This window comes from Zophobas morio, unplaced genomic scaffold (assembly GCF_036711695.1).
Source record: "Zophobas morio isolate AGI-343-1 ecotype UQ-CSIRO unplaced genomic scaffold, CSIRO_AGI_Zmor_V1 ptg000178l, whole genome shotgun sequence".
In the NCBI taxonomy this organism is placed as follows: Eukaryota; Metazoa; Arthropoda; class Insecta; order Coleoptera; family Tenebrionidae; genus Zophobas; species Zophobas morio.
In genome coordinates this window covers 113338-133177 of record NW_026972282.1, presented here as the reverse complement: position 1 = coordinate 133177, position 19840 = coordinate 113338, and the positions used below count along the sequence as shown (strand labels likewise).

Below are 19840 nucleotides of genomic sequence, written 5' to 3'. Positions count from 1 at the left end.
CTCGTATACCAAGCAAAGGCTAATCACTTAGCTACAATATGAAGATATAGCTTAGCGTTAATATAATAGAACCAGTTTACAACTAGTGCATTAACATCCTGAAGGCACTAATAGTGCTGTTCGCGTATCACTCATTTCAAGAACCAACGATAACCTAGCTTTCGTCCGCAACTAATCGCCTTTGCTAAGTTATCTGTATTCCAGGTACTTAGCCCTTGCCTCCAGAAAGGCCCAAGCTGGGGGAGCAATGTAGGAAGATCATAGATTAAGGCGCAGGCAGTAAAAAAAAAATATAAGCAGCACCACCACCAGGTGATCGACCACCGGCGTGAGTCTCAAAACAGTCACAACTTGACTCTCGAGTAACCTGGCCACAGTGAAATTGTAGGCATAACACACCTAAACGATCAAGGGTTAGCTAGAACCTTCCATAGGTAAGGTGTTTGCTCAAGTTTTTCCCATTTTTAAATGCAACTGTTTCCAGCCGTGCGTAAAGCAACTTGAGAACTCTTTTGGATAAGAGATAATCTTGATATTTTTAACCAGAGCAAGACAAACATATTCACTATCCTTGATTTGTAGATCAAGACAACTCCATGCTATTTGGTGAGCATTAACTCGAAGCAGGACTGCTGAGTTTTGACTAAAGGCACGATTTTTACGTGCGCTTTACGACGGATCTGGTGATCAACCATAATCCTAATTTCCATAAAGAGGGTACTGTCAATCGCGACGCTCATGCGTTATGAGCCATCAGCACCGCACTACACTTTGTGCAGCACCTACACAGTCGTCAAGAGTGGATCTTTAAATGATAGCGCAAAGCCTACATCGCGACGATAGCCTAGGATACCGAGCGCATACCGCACTAAGTAAGATAGATAAACAAGGTGAGCATCGACACGAGCGACCAAGCTCGTATCTCTTATACATGCTTTTTAGAGTCCTTGATTTTTTAAAATGTCCTTTATTAAGACCAAAACAGTATCATTACCCAAAAAAAGGAGAACAGAGCACTGCTCAACGCGAAAGTCTCTAAGGGTACTTTAAAAAGATACATATATCCCACCACTTTCTAACGAGTTTAAACGACGGTCTGTCCATGTAAGCATCAAGATAAAGAGAAAGGAGCCGTGCAGGGGGTCATAGAAAAGCATGACTCTAAAACTCGAACTCTAACTCAAGAGTGCCGTCCGGAGCGCGGTACTCTAGGGGCTCCATTAAGGGCTTATTAACAACAATAAACCACTTTTTTATGCCACTAATTAGTACACTGGAGGATGTACTATTATAGAGAACTTAAGATAATACCATAGGAGCAGTAAGCACTCTTTTGGCCAAATTTGTTTCATCAAGGTATTAAACCAACTGAATAGCACAGTACTAAGCATAGACCTAGAAAGTTAATAGCACAAGACTAGAGACATGTATTACTGTGAAGCTAGCACAATTACTAAGTTCTCTATAATCCGAGAGTGCCCTTCAGAGCGCGCGAAGAAAAGATGCTCCGTACAGGTAAGCATCAAGATACCAAATATTAAAGGATTTACGTACAGGATAGCATCAAGATAATAAATTAATAAAATTTTTTACGTACAGGTAGCATCAAGATACAATTCTACTAATTCTCTATGAAGATAACCCAGTATGTCCGAAGCCTTTCTCCGCAACTAACCACTACGGAGAGGGACTAACCCCTAACTCATGCCATTCCTAGTCCCAATAAGTAAAACTCACCTATGAAAGGTGCCAGGGGGCTATGGACTAGACAGCGTGAATCAAAAGCTTGGGTCGAAAGAAGCAGTACTTAACAGCACAGTTAAACAAAGGAATTTACCTCCCATTTCACTAGTAGTACCTCTTAAATTACCGACAATCTTGACTATTTCAGGTAAATATGGATACTGACGACTAATAATGTTAGAAAAATTTTTTAGTTAATCAGATCCTTTCTCGATTCACTTGAATTACTGCGTAATTGCTAGACTCCTACCAAGAGTATTTTAAATCAATCCCTGGTGGATCACGGTCGTAACCGTTGATGCATGGAAAGGAGTAGCTAGTTAGGTCTAGCTAGGTCTATTACGCACGGTGAAAAAGGCGTAATTTAAAATTTATCTTTTTACAATGACGATTGCGTTCATCGATAGACGGTTTGAATCGAGTCAAGCCTATACAGTGCAATAATACTGAGAAGGATTCAATTCAGTATAGTGTTGGTCAAGATTCTTCATTATGCTAGCTCCTTAGCTAAAGGGATAAAACCGTACATTACACAAATGATATCACATTAGCTCACTTGTGATACATTTACTTCCTGACTTAACTTCTCCAACCCAGGTAAAAGGGGCCATTATATCTTTCCTGCCTCTGTGATAGACCCTTTAAACATATTCAGGAAATTAAGCAAGTAAGCTTACACCCATAAAATACTAGGCATCCTTACTGAGAGAAGTTAGGTGCCCCAGGAATACCAGTAGAACGCACGCAGTTATTTGCCAGATGGCTATTTAAGTCAAATGGTACAAAATTTTATAAATCCGTACTATCAATTAAACCTTGAACTATAATTAACCGCATTCCCCCTAATTTAGCCATTAAAACCATTAGAGGAGCAGTTCCTTGCTCAATTATTTTTTTATTTTTTTTTTATATCTATAATAATACTCTGGCCCTAGCGTACATGTCGTGAGATGTTAGATCAGATTTTTTTTATAATTCGGATCTAAGTAAGATTAGGATCCTTTCGCAATATTAACGTATTCCGTTATCTATAATACAAAATTAAATAAAGAAGAATTTTAGTCTGTGTATTGCGTCGAATAAAATTTTTATTTTATCATACTTTATTATTACGTGCTTGTTAATAGTTAGTGTTCAGTAGTTGACTATGGGTGTATTGTCGTTTTTGATGAGATAACTTTTAGTCATTCTATCTGCGATGCTGTTAGAGGACGGAGTGAATAAAACCTTATGGTTTGAGATTTTTAGTTCTTCTTTAACGTAATGGTGGACTATATCCACACGACCTAGCCTCTTGTTAAGAGCATCACCTTTGATTATGTTGCACACTAGCTCGTTGTCGGTAAAGATGGAGATATTTGTTTTCTGTTGAGGATGCATTTCATTTATAAAGTTTTCTAGTGCTTTAATTTCTGTGATGCTCTTGCTCGTGCCACGTATATAGCTTCGCATGTCGACTTGTGTATTTTGCATCTGTCCACGTTAGAGTTCCATGAAACTAATAATTGATCGTAATAATAAATTCCATGGTAGTACGTTTATCGTAGGTACCAGCCCATGAAGAAACCGAATAGCATCTTATTTCTAAAAAGTTGTCATTATTACTCCTTTTTTGTATATTAGGGAGTAGGCGGATACACGTCGAGCTAATTTTTTTTTAGATGTGATACGTCGTTATTATGTAGAATTGTCTAATTGCGAAGTTGAAAATGAGATATCCGGAGGGGTGTAATGTTATGTATTGTAGGCTTCCAATTAGTCTAGCATATTCTTTATTTGTGCAGTGTGTTGATGGAGGTTCCAGCTTGAGAGAGTTTTGCAGGGGTGTCTTTATTTTATTATCACTGTGGTCCCGTTAATTTATCATAATTTTGAGATTAGGTCTATTTGGTTGGTAGAGATTCTCCCACTTTCTTGTTCAATTCCAAAGCCTAAAACCCTTTCAACGCAATTAGAAGTTACTACTTTCCAATCTTTTCTTAGCTTATTCATGATGTGTTTTTCGTTGCCAAGAACATAACAGTCATCTACATAAATTCCTGAAATTTGTCCCTTGTTCCATAGTGGAAAACACAGTTGTCTATGAGAGACTACCCATATTTTAATGAACTTGAGGTACTATGGCGGAAAAATAGTCTTGCTGACTCTTTAAGCACGTAACTTGCAACATTTACCCTTACCACGCAGTTTTCTTTCTTATTATAATGTTCATTGAACAGTCTTCTTTGATGCGGATCCAAGTTTCCTTATTAGGCGCATGTCTTGGGGACCTCGAATGTAATGGGCTTTTCCAATTTCACGTGGAGGAAGGCAGTGGTAATATCAGTTGTGTGTATATCTAACTTCTTTAGTCGGGTCAAGGCTATTAAGGTTCGGAGAGTACTTTTGTCGAGAACAGGAGATTTGGTTTTGTGACAGTTCACGCCCATTCCTTGCTTATATCCCCTCGCATTTAGTCCTCCTTTATATCTTTTGTTATGTTTTATGCGTAATTTCCATGTAGTTGATAGTCCGTTAGCGCCTTCTGGTAGTTCACAGTGCCAATGATTGCAACCCCTTTGTGACTAATAATTGAGTTAAATCCAGAAATGGCCGCCTGTTCGTGGTCTTCCTGATCAAGCTCCATCAAGGCTTCATTGTAGTTAATAGAGAGGATTTTATACTAGTTTCAACTATCATCTCGAGTTCATCGCCTATGGTAGGTTCTTCTATTCTAACTCGTTTCCTTTCTTGTACTTTATTTGGTTAACATATTCGATAACCAGTATTCAATTTTTTTCTTTGTATAGGTTTATGTCTGGGTCTTGTGTGTCTTGATTTTTAGTGTTGATGGTGGTGAGTAATTCTTCTTTAGTTTTCTATGTGAGTGTGTCTAAGGCTTTATTGTGATTTATATCTTCGATGACTAATAATCACTCTTCTTGCTTAGGTTGTTTATTATTTTGAACTGTGATAATATTTCGGGTTTTTTCTTGTTCAAGGACAGTTGGCTCTTCGTATAGTTTTAGTTGTTTGCCATAGTTGGTGTTGTATGGTAAATTTGGCGTTATTTAGGTGTAGTTGTTTAGTGTCATGATTTAGATGTCCTTGAGTTGTGTCTTCGTCAACCGTTTTCGGGTTTGTTATTGTGAATTCCTCTAATTCGAATGTCCTTAGTTTTGGTCAAACTTTTCTGGATGCTTTTGCTTTTAGTTCTAGGGATCTTATCCTCTTAGATATCCTGCGATGGAGTAGTGAAGTGGCTATTGTCACATGTGCTTGTTTGCTGCAAATGATTTTCTTTTAATATGCCGTATATTGTTTTCTTCCTCCTCACCACTTTGTACTTTATTTGGGGTCGTAGTATCTGTTGTTTGATCTATGTTTTTCTTTATGCTTTTCTCGTTGTTTTCAATCTGTACTTCTTCTTTTCCCTGTTTCGTATGCTGCACAGGCGGTCATATAATAGGGTCATTAACAAAGGGTTTATGAGGATTTAATTAATAAGTGCATAGGCCGTTTATATTTTACCAATTTTTTTTTTATGTTATTCCATAGTATCGTCTTTATTTTATATTTTAAGGGATATACGTCCAAAGCATGCTATGTTTCTTGATTTAATTATCTTTTTCCTGTCTTTAGGTTAAGGATTCTATATTCATCTGCTGTGCTATAAGGTATATAGGGCATCACATCAGTAATGATTTGGTTTTGTGTTCTGGGTTAATGATCAAAACCTTACATCCAAGGAGTTTATAGTGATTAATATTTCTCTCTTTAATTACAAATATTTGGCTGGGGGTTAGGTTTTCATCGTTTGTGGGTGTGTTTGTTATAAAAATTGCATCTGTCATTGCTTCATCCCAGTATTGAAGACCCAGCCTTGCTGGTTTGAGGTGCTTCTTGTCATGTTGCTTAGTGTTTGAATGCATGGCTCACTGATCATGTACTGATAACAGTCTTTTGGCGTGGTGGCACTGAGGGCGACAATTTGATTAAGCCGTCGATAAGTTCATAGTTAATGACTGCTGGGCCGTTATCGACTCTGATCTCTACAAAAAGTGCTGGCTTTTGCTTGTGTTTGAGATGTCTCTTCGGGATATACCTTTTGTGTACAATGATTAAACCCTAATTTGACGATGCTTGTTTTGTTGCGTCTGCAGGAGTGCAGTCGACGAAGGTTTTTAATTAAATTATTCTGCAGATCCAGTATAAAAATTTTTCTCACAATAGTGCATAAAGAGCATGGGTTGCAAGTCGCAAAAAATAAGTTGGCCTAAGAGCCCTATTAGACAGCACACCTTCCAGGGTTTAGATGTGAGTAGTGTAACGATCTTTTTAAAATGAGAACTGCTTTCCTTTCCTCTCTCCTCACTGCCCGCACCAGTTAGCAAATGTTTCCAGGTAGCGTTGTAGATGTTGTTGTAATAGTAAAGGTTCTTAGGGGGCGCGTAAATGGCGGCGTCATCGGCCTAGAGTGCGACGCGAATGTGGGGGATTTGCAGAAAGTGGAGTGTCCGCTTGTACAGAGCGAAGGGCTGGAGAAAGAGAGTACTGCGGACAACCAGCTGTCTGTCGAAGGTATGACGATAGCGCACTAACTCAAAAGGTGAGTAAGCATAGATTCGTCGTTAATACCTTGTAGAGGGCTAACAGAGTATCCAGTGCCCGTAGTTACAAAAAAATTCCTTGTACCCTTGAATCGGTTTCATAGGTTGCGTTGCAGGGGAGAAAACTAGACTACGAAACAACATTGCAAGTTGTCTCCCCTAAGGCTGAAAGGTAAAAATATCTTTACCTTACTAGAACAAGCTAGTTAGCTATCGTTTCTAGGGTGCTAGTTTTTCGTGATGCTAAAGTAAAACCTTTGCATCTCTTCTTTTGAACGCTAAAATATAACTTTCATTTAATGGTAAGTAACATAAACGGTTTAAGGAGTTTTTGTAAAACTTTCTTTATGCATACTAGGTTTGATTCCTAGTTTTACCAAATCTAACTTTACTACTTAGGCAAAAAGGTATACGCGTAGATTTTAGCAGTCTAAGTGATGGGTTTAATTCTCGTGAGTAGTACAAGTAATGAAAACGAACCCAATAGGGTTGTTCTTTAATGGGGTGAGTTTTTCCTGCTAATTTAATTATTCTCGAGAGAATATCATGTAGCATGGCTTTAATGAGAAGTTCTTTCAAGCCTGATCCGCTTCAGCTTCCTTGCACTTCGGTAGAGCTGTCGACTACGGTAATAGACCCCTCCTCTCAGCTGAAATAATTTAACTTCAATAATAAATTTTTTTTAATGTACCTAAGTTTTGTATTAATGGTCAATAGCATCTTTTTCCGCCAAACTAAACGAAAGCGGATACACACCCACTTTTAATAACCGAACGGTAACAATAACATTAACCAACGGAGACAGTATTAGAAGGTCGACGAAAAATGACCTTAACATTATCGAAACACCACACAATAATACTAATTACTCACTTAAGACTATCTTTAAACATGACGATGTTAAAAAATAACAGTGCGATCCCTCCTGAACACTATATCTACGGTCATGCAAATTACAGACAACTGAAACACTTGATGCCCAACATCTGACCATTTAGTAATAAGTAATGCGAAATGTGTTTCTACAAAGCTAAAAAAGAAGAAAGTAAACAAACACAACGAAATTCAAATCCAAAGAGGTCGGATGCACCACCACAATAGGGCACGATATCCAAATTAGGCAACAAATATTCTGCAAGCACATCTGCCAAATTTAAGAAAATCTTCATTAAATTTACGAGAATCAAAGAGCAAATTAAGCTGCGGCTAATGACTGCTCACCTTACTTGGTGTATAATGACACGCTGCACGACGACCTGAGTTTAAAACGACCTTAGCTCTTTTTCATTAATGCACCTACTGTCTTTTTTGGTGTTTGTAAGCATCAAAACCACCAGAGGCAAGAACTTACATACAAACCCTGGGAAGGCACACGCTTCGGTTGGCCCCGTTATGCCCTTTGAAGCATACTTATAGTTTGTACATGCCTCTCCACATATAGTATATATAACTTGATGCGATAGGTGGCGAAAACCAAATACGAACTTCACCTAATACTCTGTATTATTAGCCTAACTAAGCAGTCTGCGCTCGAACTTACCGAGCAGCTGCCTTAATTATTATAAAAAATTAATTAAACGGATTTTCATAGTTCCATATTCCCCTATGTCTAATAAAGTAAAAGCCAGCTCATAGAGGTACACAGTTTACCCCATTATTAAACCAATTAAAAGGCAAACTAACCCTACCTTTTGCTAGGCCATCTCTCTAAGAAAAGAATAATTGAGAAATAAAGTGGGTTCTTCTTGAACGAAACTAATTTGGGTGGTTATAAATATGAACAGTCTAGAGCTAAAAATTATATAACTTGAGCTTTTAGGTTCCTTTTATCTTCACAAATGTAATAAACCTGATGTTTTCAATAAAATAAAAACTCCCTGCATATACTTCTTAACTGTTAGGACACACTATAATAAATGATTTACTTCCCCTAAAGTTAAGGGTCCCCATTCTGACTTTAAAAGACACACTCCCTAATACTGTTAAAATGGTTTTAAAACCTCTTTGTAGTAGGATTTAATGGTTTACTTGCGCTTGTTTAATATTAGTTAACTAAAAAATTTATTGTTTATAAAGAGTTAAAAATGTTAGTTTCATATTAGTACAAACTTAAACGTTGGGGACTTCGCTAAACCTCATTTCAATAATTAAAATGATTGTTTCATTATAAGCTTTAAGTCGCGCTGCTATCCTTGTACTAATAATAATTTGATAACGAGTTTCAATAAATGTTAAAAAGGAGTTAATACCAAATAAAAAATTAATGCTTAGATTTTATTTAATTTTTTTTAACTTTTTATTGTTTACATATATCTAATTTCTAACCACGGCGCGTTCTGCAAGTAAAATACCTAGCCCTCGAGCTAGCGTTTACTTTCCAAAAACCGGTGTTGCTTAAAAATGAGTGACGTTTAAACTAAATCATAAATTAGATAAGGTGTTAAACAGTATAAACGAAAGGTTAAAAAGTTTGCCTGATTAAAGATTTACAATAACCTTCGGTGGTAAAAGTAAAATAAGGCCTCTCATTTTTGAATGTCAGGTATCAGTATTAATTATCCTTTTTAAAAGCCCTAAAAATAGGTCATTTTAAGTTGTAAAAAAAATTTGCTGAATTTTAATAATTAGTTAAAAATAATTAATATAATGTCACCAAATCATTTTTAACAAGACTAACGGAATCCATCCACAACATATATCAGCTCGCTTTAAACGCGTGCTTCAGCAAGGCGTTACTATAAAGTTAGCCACTGAAAAAACTAATGGGCTCGCATTACTAGTTATTCTTGAAGTTCGCTCTTTTCGTTAAAAATTACTTTTTCATCACTGTAAATGCCCCTTACTACACTATTTTTTCCTCGGATTGCCAAGTTAGCACCAAAGCTAGCCTTGATCTCTGTCTTCAAGAAACACATAACTGAAACCAAATTAGAGGGAAAAGCTTTGAATGAAGAAGTAATAAAATTGGAGGCTCCTGCTAAAACCTTACAGGGAAGTGAGGATAGTGAATCAGAAAAGAAAAAGCCTAACGTTTTAAATTGTAATATAAAACCTGTTGAAGACTCTCTTCGTTCAGCTATAGAAATTGACTCTCAGTTTAGACCTATAAGCGGAGAGCGAAGCAGTTCCCTGGATTATATTAAAACTTATGTTGAATTTAGTTTTAGTGACCTTAACCTTGCCAAAATGAACAAAAGTAGCTTTTATTCCTATATTCCTCTAAAAGAGGTAACCTTTTCTTTTACACATCTTATGTTGACTTTATTTTATAACTAAAACATGGTTAGATAAGAAAGTTATAATACTTTTTTTGTTTTAAAACTTATTTGTTTAGTATTTATTTTAAGTAAGTTATTTATTGGCATTGGTTTTATTTTATCGTATTTTTTCCTTCTCGCATTCATTTTTTAAGAGCATATATATTATATTTCTTTAACAGGTCTTGGAACTGGATTTTATAAAAAAACTTAACGTAGATCAAGAAATTTTAGTGGAAGTTATTAAAGGCTCCTCTCATTTGCAATTGGATGAAGAAAAAAAGATGGGTATGTAAGAATAGCGGTAGTCGATAAATACTAATAATATTAATAGTAATAAAGAATAATAATATTGATATTTCTAATAATACTAAGGCTATTTCTCTGATAGTTAGGCGCTTGGATCCAATTACCGTTATAAATGACGATACGGCTCCACTTATTGACTGGTTCAATTATTTTAAAGGTAACCAATAGAACTTTTCGCTAAAATTTCTTTATAATCGGAGTACTTTTTGTTCATTTATATATAAGCCGTTACTCGCCTTTCGGATCTCTCGACTGCTCTGCTTCAGTACTTCCAGCTGGATAATCTACCTCCCTTGTTCTGTTTAAACCCCGCAATTATTCGTTGCGGAGAGTTGGGTTCACCAGAGCTAGTCAAGAAAATCTTTGAAGGTGGAAATATAAAAAAAACACCTTTCACGTCACTGGTTCATATTTATTAGAAAGGCCTTAAATTACGTGGTAAGAAACCTTTGACAAGCCACATGTTCTCCTATTGTGTTGCTTTGGTTCAATATGGAGATATGAAAGGTCTACAGTTAGCTTAAGGCCGCGCTGGTAGCTTCGGTTCAGTAACACGAACACCTGATAGGCGCGTTGGCTATACTGAACGATGCTATAGACCAAGGCGTCAAACCAGACTCCAGCCTCTGGACTCAGTTCTTCAATGCAGGTTTTTCCTCGTGGCTGCTCCCTCTTTTCTCTTTTTTATTAGCGTTTTGTAATGGTGCAGTTTGCAGGAATGGTCGCGTTCAAGACGCTCTCCTCCTGTTTGACTTCATGAAGGCCAGTCGTTTTTGTAAATATAATTATGAAAGTCAACTTTCTATTATTCTTTAGAAGTCTGGAGTTAAACCGAGCGTTGTAACCTACACTTTGCTGATGGAGGCTTGTGGCGTTCACGATAAAGGTAAGGTCTATTATAGGGTGAACTGACTCAGTACCTTTTTATCCATTTGCTAGAGAAACTACTTCTGTTGCTGAATGAGATGCAGTCATTGGGCATTGCAGACACTCTTCACTACACCTGCTACCTAAAAGTTGTTTCGCGTTGATCCGTCCCCTTTTAGCTTACACGACGCCTTCATGGAGGTTTTAAAAGAAGAGGGCAATCTAAAAGAGGCTGTTGACCTCGTCCAAACTATGAAGCAGCGGGGCGTGAAACTGAGGTGCTTCCTTCCTGTTGAGCGCATGCTCGTTTATTCATAGCTTCTTTGTACGGTGCTCAACAGTTTGAGGACCTACGAAATATACCTGGCCACCGTAGCTCGGTCGGGCGATATCAAATTTGCACTTAATATTCTTGCTGAAATCGATGCTGTACTTCGCCCTCCTTTTTTTCTTTATGGCTAATAACCATATTCTCTGCGGCTTGCAGCTGACAGACAAAAGAAGTCCAGCGGTGTACAGGGCTCTGCTTTACTGCTGCTATGTTGCTGAAGATTTAGAAGAAGCTAAACGCATATCTCTCGAGTTGCTGCGCGACGGTTATGGATATTCGTTGCGAATATTATGAAAAACGCAATTTGTGTTGGTGCAGGTTACAAGCTGGACAGAACCAATTACCATTCGCTTCTGGCGGTTGGTAGGAAACAGAGCTTTCAGTACACACAAAAAGTTTTTGAAATGATGAAGGCTGATGGCCTGCTCGACACACTCTCTTGTAACCTGCTGATCTTCTCTGCAGCGAGGGTAACCGACCCTTACCCTTGCCCTTACCTTGCCTTGCTTCAGCCGCCGCGTTCCTTTTCTCACGACCTGCTTACAGATCAAGAGATTTGACGCGGCATGGGAATGCTACGAACAGATGCTTAAGGACGGCTCCACCAAACCAGATCACGTGACTTTAAGTGGTATTGTCTTCATTTTTAACTCCATGCGATTCTTTTCATTGCTCGACTCTCTAAAGGGCTCTTGTACGCGAAGGGCATGGCTTTTGGTTTGGAGAAGGCTTTCGAGTTCTTGAACACGTTAAAGCAGGTTTATTCTAGAGATTGGAGGGGCGAATGGGACAGGGGTAGTGACTCGGGTGGCCCCTTTTGCAGGATCACGGCTTCCGCCCCGACCTGTTTGTCGTTAACATGCTTTTAAATGTCTGCTCTATTCGTTCGGAGCTGGAAAAGACTCTTCTATTTTTCAAGGGTCCGGCAGTGCTCACTCTTGCTTATTTTCTCTCGTACTCTTGTTGTTAACAGAGCAATTCGAGTTTTCCGAAAACTCTCTTCTGCCCACCGACGTCAGGCCGGATCGTGTCACCTACGGTGAGTTTTCTTTATAGCTTCTATGCGCTTAAAAACCTACTCTACACTTCGTAGGTACTTTACTGAACGCCTGCGCTAAGTTTGCTGCGGTATCTTTTGACTCATCACGCCTGTCTTATCGCTTTGGTCTACCTGAAAGTCAAAGGTGGGTCAAATGTTTGAGTTATACGAGAACATGAAGTCGAGTGGCTTGGAGCCCGACGCAATCATCCTTTCTATTATGCTTAGCGGGTGTAGTTCTGCCGGTAGCCGGTTGATTAAGCGCTCAGCGTTACCTATCCACCCACTCTTCCTTGCTTTTAGGTGATGCAAATAGAGTAAGCTACCTCATTGAAGAACTCAAACGTTACGGCTTTAGTACTAAGGAAATTGCTTTCTCGCGGCGTCCGGGTAAGGACTAGATATGCACCGCATTGTATCTTCAGTTTTTGAAACGAACGTTGTTACTCGTTCATGGCAGTTAAGAAGAACAGAGGCCTTAGTATAGAGGAAAGCCTGTTTAGCATCGACTCTGCTTTGGCGCCGCCAGCTTTAGACCGTTTAAAAGAGTCGGTTCTCGAGGAAGGGCAGGGTGTAACCAGCACATTAACGACAAAATCTCCTGAAGGCATTTAAATCATAGTATTTTATTTTTTCTTAATAAATATTTTGTTATCCCTCACAAGTCAGGGGATCATAATTTTTTATAAGAAAAAAGTTTTTTATGGTGTTTATAATCTGCTTCTATTGTACTTGTATACCAGTTTTCTATGTTTAATGTCATAGTCGTACACCTTGGCGACTACCGGTTTATAAGAAGTCTGGCATTTACTCTTTTCCTTCTCTAAGTGGGAAAAATCAATATATATAAACTATTTCTAGGCTAGCGTTGCTAACCATGGCAAGAAAATTTAAGGGAAAAGTCAGCAGCAAGAGCCTCCGTGTCCGATAAAAAGCTGGCAACGAAATAAACTTTTAGGAACACAACATCCATAAAAACTTTATGCCAAGCACACTCACAAGGTATTGACGTGGTAAAAATTTAAACACTGGATGTTCTTATAAAAAATATACTGGCACCATCTATCAAAGTCCTCAGGGTCGGGGTCCTACGTAAAGTAATTTTTATATTTAACCGATAAGTAAAGGGTACGGTAGTTTTCAGCACCTTTAAGCCTCCTACTTTAATAAGTTTTTCATAATTTTGCTTCATATGAGGCGGTTTGCTAGAGGCAGCACGTAGACTTTAACGAAAGGAGGTAATTAACCGAAGACTCAGAAACCGTTTATCCGAGGTCGGGGCACTTGTTATGTAGCATAAGACTATTGTAGGCATCGTTTTGGCAGCTAATTGCACTCTCCGAAAGGAGAGCAAAGTTAAAAAATTGTTTTAATTCATAATACACGTCAAAGCTTAGAGACCTGCTATCTTTGCAAGTTCTGAGCTCTGCATATCCAAGTCTTCGGGAAATTCCTCCGTTGAAAAGTGACTAGTTATATTACTATTAAGTGATATCAACGACTAAAGTCTAAAGGGAAGAGCTGATTTCTGTTAAGAGCAAGTAGTATGATAAGCATGAGGGAGGACAAGCGTGCCTCGTACTGCGCTATAGGCTCAATCTCTAAGTATGGCCGCTTTTACTGTGACCCTAAAACCAGGTAGCTACGCTCTGGCACAGAAGGCTGAATAATGGGAGGAGTAAAATGCATAGTTAACCTAATTAAAACAGAGACTTCATATCCACTCACGTTTAATACGACATCAATCAAGCAAGATTTAGTTCCTGTGACGAGGAGTTATAATATAAAATAACTTATAAAATGACCCGAGGCATAAGAACGAAGCACCTTTTGGAGAGGGGAGAACAGTCGCGGCGTTGTTGACTATTGGATATAGAGATAGTAATGCGCACCCCCACGTGCACATACGAGTTTTGATGCCATAATGGTAATAAGGAAAACCTTTATAAAAGTTTATAATAGTACAACGGGAGCAGTTAGCAAAAATAGAGTAAAAGCACCGAGTGATGCACCAAAGTACTCGACTTGATCGCGGTTGTCGGTAATTAAGCGAGCCTGGTCGCTCTCGAGGATGGCAATTATTCCAGCCTTACGAAACTGTTTGGGGAAATTTATAAGGAAAAAATATAAATAGCGCAACCTCCATGTCTTGTAATAACCGTACACCGCTCACATAGTTGTCAAATCCATAATTGTCATATCCTGTGTGGACATTCCAAACCTGACCGACAATCTGTAAATTATAGCTTACAAGCGCCGCCAGTTTGCAAAGACAACCATAGCCTTAATGCGTTCGCTCTTGTCAAAAACACGATGAGGGTTAGATACAGTCAGAGCTGGACTGCTGCGCACGAGAAGGGAAGCCATAAATGAGGGCAAAAAGAAAATAGTCATCCATAATAGCCCCTCTAAAGAAAAAGAGCGATAGGACAACTCTACGCTGCCTTCCTTTTTAATATTGTGACGGTTGCCTGTAGCGATAAAAAAAAAGGAAACTTGAACGAGGACGAAAGTATAAGGCAAAGTCGCATAGTTAACCAGAAGGCTCTGGAGAGCACTCTACACTAGAGTAAATGTTGTTGAAACCAAGAACGAGGATGGCAAAAAAGAGTGGGTAATGGGGAGCTTCCCGAAATGCGTCACCTGCAGACCACGTGGTGTTTAAAAATATTTATAGCAAGCGTGAATAATAGAACCTATTCCTAAAAACATATAAGCTATGTTCCAAACCGTTGTAAATTCTAAAAACAGCAGGCAGGACTGCGCCAAAAGAAAAAACCTTTTTTATGAAAAGTGTAAGATAGCTTTATTATAGATACTAGTATTATCAACCTTCCCTTGTATAAAGCCCAAGACTGAACGCCCTCTAAAACCTTCGCCCACGATGATGCCACAAATAGAGCTACAGCTAAACCCTGAGAAAAACAATTGAACTTGAAAAACGTAACATGATTGTAAAGGGCACCCCCAAGTACGAAAGAAGAGGAGATGCGTAATAAAGCAGCGCGCCTCCGGTAAAACCAAAAATAAGGTGAAGGAAGGCGCGTAATCGATTACTCTATAATATTAAAGTAACACATTAAAAAAAATTAGCAGGCCTAAACAGATATGTGAAAGTATATAGGCAGGACGTAGCGTTTCGCTTAAAACTGCCCCACCAAGTAATTTACTTTACTAATGGCTAAAATTTGTATATAGTGCAGAGGGAAAACCAGAGCAGGGAGGCCGCCGGCTAGAAAACCAAAGAACAGAGTCAAGATAACTCCTATCCACAGAATTTTATAAGTAGCAGCTACAAAAAGCACAATTGAAAAACCTGGCCCAAAGTAGGTGGGATCAACACCGGCCCATCGGCAGAGAACACTGTAATTAGTGAAGAGCCATAAAACAAGAAACTGTAGAGATCCATAGGCCAAGCTGGGAAGGACCTATGACCAAGGCAATGAAACATACGATTTGGTTAATAAATGCTGTAACAAGGTAACCCAAGAAAGTTTCGAAAAAGACTGCTTAGCGTTTATTGGTCTGAGGGCAGGAAAAAAACTGTTTTCATAAATGAGCCAAACTGTAATATTTATATAGGTTTATTGGTTAAATATCAGACGATACATTGCTTACTGCCAAATATATACCCGCTGAGAGGGAACCTATTACAGCCATGAGCCTATAACAAAATATAATAGATAAAACGCTTGTATAACAAAAGTCACAGAAGACGTCAATTTAATAAAAACGTCGACATATATAACTGAAGAACAATAATTTATTTTAACCTCCCAACCATATTTGGCCACGTGGCGTTTGGTTGAATACATAAATTGTTATAAATACAATTGTTATGGAGTTGTAAGGTGAACTAACTTGCCATAACCCTCAAAAGACCATACTGGATTGGCGGACTTGCTAGCATATCTTAAGCACAAGAAGAGCAAGCAGGCAGTGGCCCAAGCCCAGCCAACACGTGTGGCTCGATGAAGGCTTGAGGTGAGTACTATTAGTTATTTGAAAAATTAACTTAAATGGCCTTATATCAAAGCAAAATGACCCTCCCCATGTAGTTACACATAACTAAGATCGTCTTGTTAATCTGATGTTAACAAAACACACTTTAAACACACCATTTTTAGCTCCTCTTAAAAGCCCCGTTTCAAGACTAACAAAAGTGATGGGGAGGGGACATTTGCACCGGCAATTAGGAACGTTAGTAATCGACTCGGAGAGTTTTAATATAAACCTGAGTGTATCACTAAGCGAGAGAGTGTCAGAGAAATTCCAATATAACACCCTCGTACGTAATAGTTTTTCGTCTCCCAAAAGTAGTAAAAAGCTGGCAGGAATATCTACTTATAGGGGGAAGTATAGTTACATGAAAAGTATTTATAATAATATCGTTTAAAATTTATTTGAAATTACTAGAATCCAAAAGCCTTGAAAGCAATAAAAGATTTTAAAAAAGGGTTTTAAACCAAGTAAAAAGGTAAACACTTCCACCACAAGTGAAAACTATAATTAAAAGAATGAAAATTTTGAATTTATCAGAGCTCAAAGAAAGTGAGACCTCAAGCCCAGAGAAACCCATTGAAAGCAATGCTGGAAAAAAGATAACAGTCGGGAAAGCAGTGAGAAGACAAACAAGCATAAAACAGACGATAAAATCAGCTAGAAATCCTTTTATTAATAAAATAGTTGTGTATTAAAAATATGATTTAACCCATTAAGCACTCATTTTTTTATTGATAGTTATAATTTAAAATAAAATATCCAGATATACTAAAACCAAATAGATTCCATTTTTTTAAGCGAGAATTTAAGAGTGAGCTCATCTGAAATTGTATAGTAAGTTATAAGAACTAAAATAGACTGGTATGGTTTATACTAATATATAGGCCATCTAAGGCTTACTTATTTTGGCAATAACTTAATTTTCTGTTTTTGGTGGTATGAACAAAATTTTTTAGTATGTAATAAAGGAATCGAGGGCAACATGAGCAGGTATAAATATTGCCCATGCCTGCTCGGCTAATCTTTCTTCTTGTTTTCTGTTAGGTTGTTTGGTGCTCCTAGAGGGCCCTGTATTATCAAACAAATCTCTACAGAGCTTTTCTTCGTCATAATTATATCATGTTGTAGTCTATAATATATCTAATTATTATATTATTAAATGTATTGTTTCATATCTATTCTCGAGGACTTACGGTCTGTAAAATCAGCAAGTTACAAAATCTTTAGTTACCATATTATAAGCTGGTTTACAACTATAAATGAAAGATGGCTTTTAATTGACTCATAAAAATCTAAATTGTTTTTTTGTGAAAAAACAACGAAATTATGCTTCTAATTAATAAAATATGTTGTAAAACTTTCTTTTCATTTATCATTTTTTTGGTATTTCTTCTAACATTTTAAGCTAAATAGTTTTGTAATTTTTTTTATCTTCCTTTTTTAAAAATTTTATTAAAGATTAACTTCCTAAAATGTTATGAACACAAATGTGCATACCTCAAAAATCACCTAATATAGTTACTTGAAACAATTTTGTAAAGAATACAATTGCCCTCTATGTGGTTCTGCTGTTTAGTGTACACTTGGTTGGGTGGAAATATTTTTGAATTAGGCGGTTTATTATAAGAATTAGTTTTAAAAAAGTAAAAGTAAAATTATTAAAAATAACTAGTTTATACTTTTTAATATATACAAAAAAGTAAATTTGCACCCTAATAACATGCAAACCAAATAAAATCACTATAATATGTTTTCCTGAACCAGATTTGCCCGAATCCTATATAATTACTGCTTCAAGTGTGTTAGCCTTTAGTAATCCCTTCTCACGACTTATATTTATAAAGCCTCAATCATACTAATTATAATATTTACGTTACTCTCTTGAAACTTCCTAACTCAGTCCTGGCTAATTTTGAACCATTGTCAAATACCCCTTGCATTCTTACAAAAACGGTTATCCAGTTATAATCTATAGTTACATATAACCTACAAAACAAACATAAATTTTAGTAGTGGGTATCACTGACCTAACTATCCAACTGTACAACAAAGTGTACCGTTTAACAAAAAGTTAGTGGGTCATTAAGTTGAATATACCGGGTTAACTGATAAACGTTAGACTTTATTATCTATTTGATTGTTTAGAAAAGTTCTTAAACATAACTATTTGGTTAAAATGTCTACATATTAAAAACCTTACGAGTTTTTTAAGGTAAATCTTTTTAAAGAAAAGCACGGTTTTGTAACTTGTCAACTAATACACTTAAAAAAACTACCAAAGATCCAAGCTACGATAGTTTATCCTGATTAGTTAAATATTAATTTATATTATTACGTTCTGTATTATAAGCCGATATTATAGACTATGTTGCTGTATAATATAGATTTGTAATGATATATTTGGCAATTTAACTCCCTCATTTATCACACTAGCGTAGCAGATTAGTAATCATGAAAAAAAAAAAATTACGTTGCACAGGCCACCTTATACAGGTGCATTATAACGTGTTTAATACGTAAAACCAACATAACAGGGTCGAGAGTTGGCATCGTAGCTTACCGGTTAAGATCATTGATGCGTACACCCAAGAGCGGGCTCGATTCCCACCTAAGCGGCTCTTTCCTTCGGTCGTAGATGGTCGCGTATGTAACCTCGCCCTTATAAATCCTAATACACTAAGCCCTCTGGCGTGCCATGCTCGCAATACGTACTATCAGCTCAATTTTATTACACGTGGGTCAATGAAGTTTACTAAGTTCTTTTTATTAATAAACAAAGTAAATGTAGAGATAAAACATATCATTAAATAAAAAAAATAAATAAATGATTAATTTATTTAAAAAAAGGAATTAAATAATGTTATAAAAAGTAAAAATCCCCTTGAACTACTTTGTCTAGTAAAGTACTATATATATAATTAAAGATAAAAGCTAATAAAAAAATTTTTTAATCCAAATTTATTATAGAAAGCAGTCCACCCCTCTATATTATTTGCATTTATAATTAAATATAAAATGCATGTTTCGTATTAATTTTTTTGAATTAGTTTTAGATCTATTCAGTAGATTGTTTCAATTTATATTCAATACATTTTTCATCAAAATCCTTGACTAGAATTTATTTATCTTAATTTTTTCTCTAAAATGGTTATAGCTTAATAAGGTTTTTAGTTAACAAGTTTAATTATGTTAATCCATCATATCAAGTTTAAGAGTTTTCATCGTGGAATAATATGTTTCTTCAAACAACTTTTTTGTTATAATTCATCTTTAAATTGTGGTAGGTCATAATGTTATGCCTTACACCCCAATTTAAATCATCGCTTTCAATATATCTTTTAGGTCTGCATTATGGTATAATTAAATTTTTTTATCAAAAATAGGTAGGGGTTCTCTAATTATATTTTGTAATGCAACGGTGTCTGATAGAACTTTAATAATGGCAGATATCCAGCTTTAGGATGATCTGTTAAATTTGGTTTTAACCAGATAGGGAGACCAGAAGGTAGAGCCGCGATTAGCAAGTATAATATAGCCCTTGATAGTTTTATCGTAACTGGCTGTCTACGAGGCATCGCAATAGCATTCTATTAGTATATTATAATGGTAAATCTCAGGTTTTACGGTTAACGAGAGCTCCTTTGTATAGAATAGGTATTGTAGTACTCTGAGTGCATAACCATGTGTTCTTCACTTGTGTGCC

The 19840-nt window shown here is 36.8% G+C and overlaps 2 protein-coding genes across 3 annotated transcripts; one reads left to right on the top strand and one right to left on the bottom strand.

Annotated features, from left to right (window-relative positions):
- Window positions 1-9133: 9133 nt before the first annotated feature.
- On the top strand, window positions 9134-12776 carry LOC135145713 (uncharacterized). Of its 2 annotated transcripts, XM_064077848.1 has the most exons (21): window positions 9134-9560; window positions 9772-9877; window positions 9981-10055; window positions 10124-10267; window positions 10322-10405; window positions 10467-10547; window positions 10608-10660; window positions 10715-10784; window positions 10838-10914; window positions 10967-11043; window positions 11107-11194; window positions 11253-11361; window positions 11415-11566; window positions 11643-11727; window positions 11784-11854; window positions 11920-12016; window positions 12070-12135; window positions 12190-12224; window positions 12281-12380; window positions 12439-12525; window positions 12596-12776. In XM_064077848.1, the coding sequence occupies exons 1-21, from the start codon at window positions 9165-9167 to the stop codon at window positions 12748-12750; spliced, it is 2208 nt and encodes a 735-aa protein (XP_063933918.1). In that variant the 5' UTR covers window positions 9134-9164; the 3' UTR covers window positions 12751-12776. The 2 variants fall into 2 exon arrangements, with proteins under 2 accessions (XP_063933918.1, XP_063933919.1); XM_064077849.1 differs by lacking the exons at window positions 12439-12525; window positions 12596-12776 and having other exon boundaries at window positions 11784-11949; window positions 12016-12135; window positions 12281-12367.
- Window positions 12777-12845: 69 nt separating this feature from the next.
- Window positions 12846-18687, bottom strand: LOC135145723 (PGAP2-interacting protein-like). The gene is made up of 23 exons (XM_064077860.1): window positions 18608-18687; window positions 18010-18123; window positions 16254-16381; window positions 15997-16126; window positions 15768-15799; window positions 15621-15700; window positions 15452-15563; window positions 15348-15400; window positions 15101-15193; window positions 14968-15050; window positions 14832-14914; window positions 14674-14778; window positions 14413-14606; window positions 14276-14356; window positions 14136-14223; window positions 13963-14076; window positions 13832-13898; window positions 13537-13604; window positions 13398-13461; window positions 13283-13340; window positions 13135-13223; window positions 13012-13070; window positions 12846-12958 (listed from the first exon to the last, which is right to left on the bottom strand). Exons 1-23 carry the CDS (start codon window positions 18685-18687, stop codon window positions 12846-12848), a joined length of 2088 nt encoding a protein of 695 aa, XP_063933930.1.
- Window positions 18688-19840: the final 1153 nt, after the last annotated feature.

Bases quoted from the DNA above. Each gene is read 5' to 3' on its own strand.
- LOC135145723 (XM_064077860.1), bottom strand. From the start codon at position 18,687: ATGCCAACTCTCGACCCTGTTATGTTGGTTTTACGTATTAAACACGTT. The intron at 14,607-14,673 runs GTTAACTATGCG...TTATCGCTACAG, and splicing joins GTGCTCTCCAGAGCCTTCTG to GCAACCGTCACAATATTAAA. The intron at 13,899-13,962 runs GTGCTTCGTTCT...TCCTCGTCACAG, and splicing joins TGTTCTCCCCTCTCCAAAAG to GAACTAAATCTTGCTTGATT.
- LOC135145713 (XM_064077848.1), top strand. From the start codon at position 9,165: ATGCCCCTTACTACACTATTTTTTCCTCGGATTGCCAAGTTAGCACCA. The intron at 10,056-10,123 runs GTAACCAATAGA...TTTATATATAAG, and splicing joins CTGGTTCAATTATTTTAAAG to CCGTTACTCGCCTTTCGGAT. The intron at 12,526-12,595 runs GTAAGGACTAGA...CGTTCATGGCAG, and splicing joins TGCTTTCTCGCGGCGTCCGG to TTAAGAAGAACAGAGGCCTT.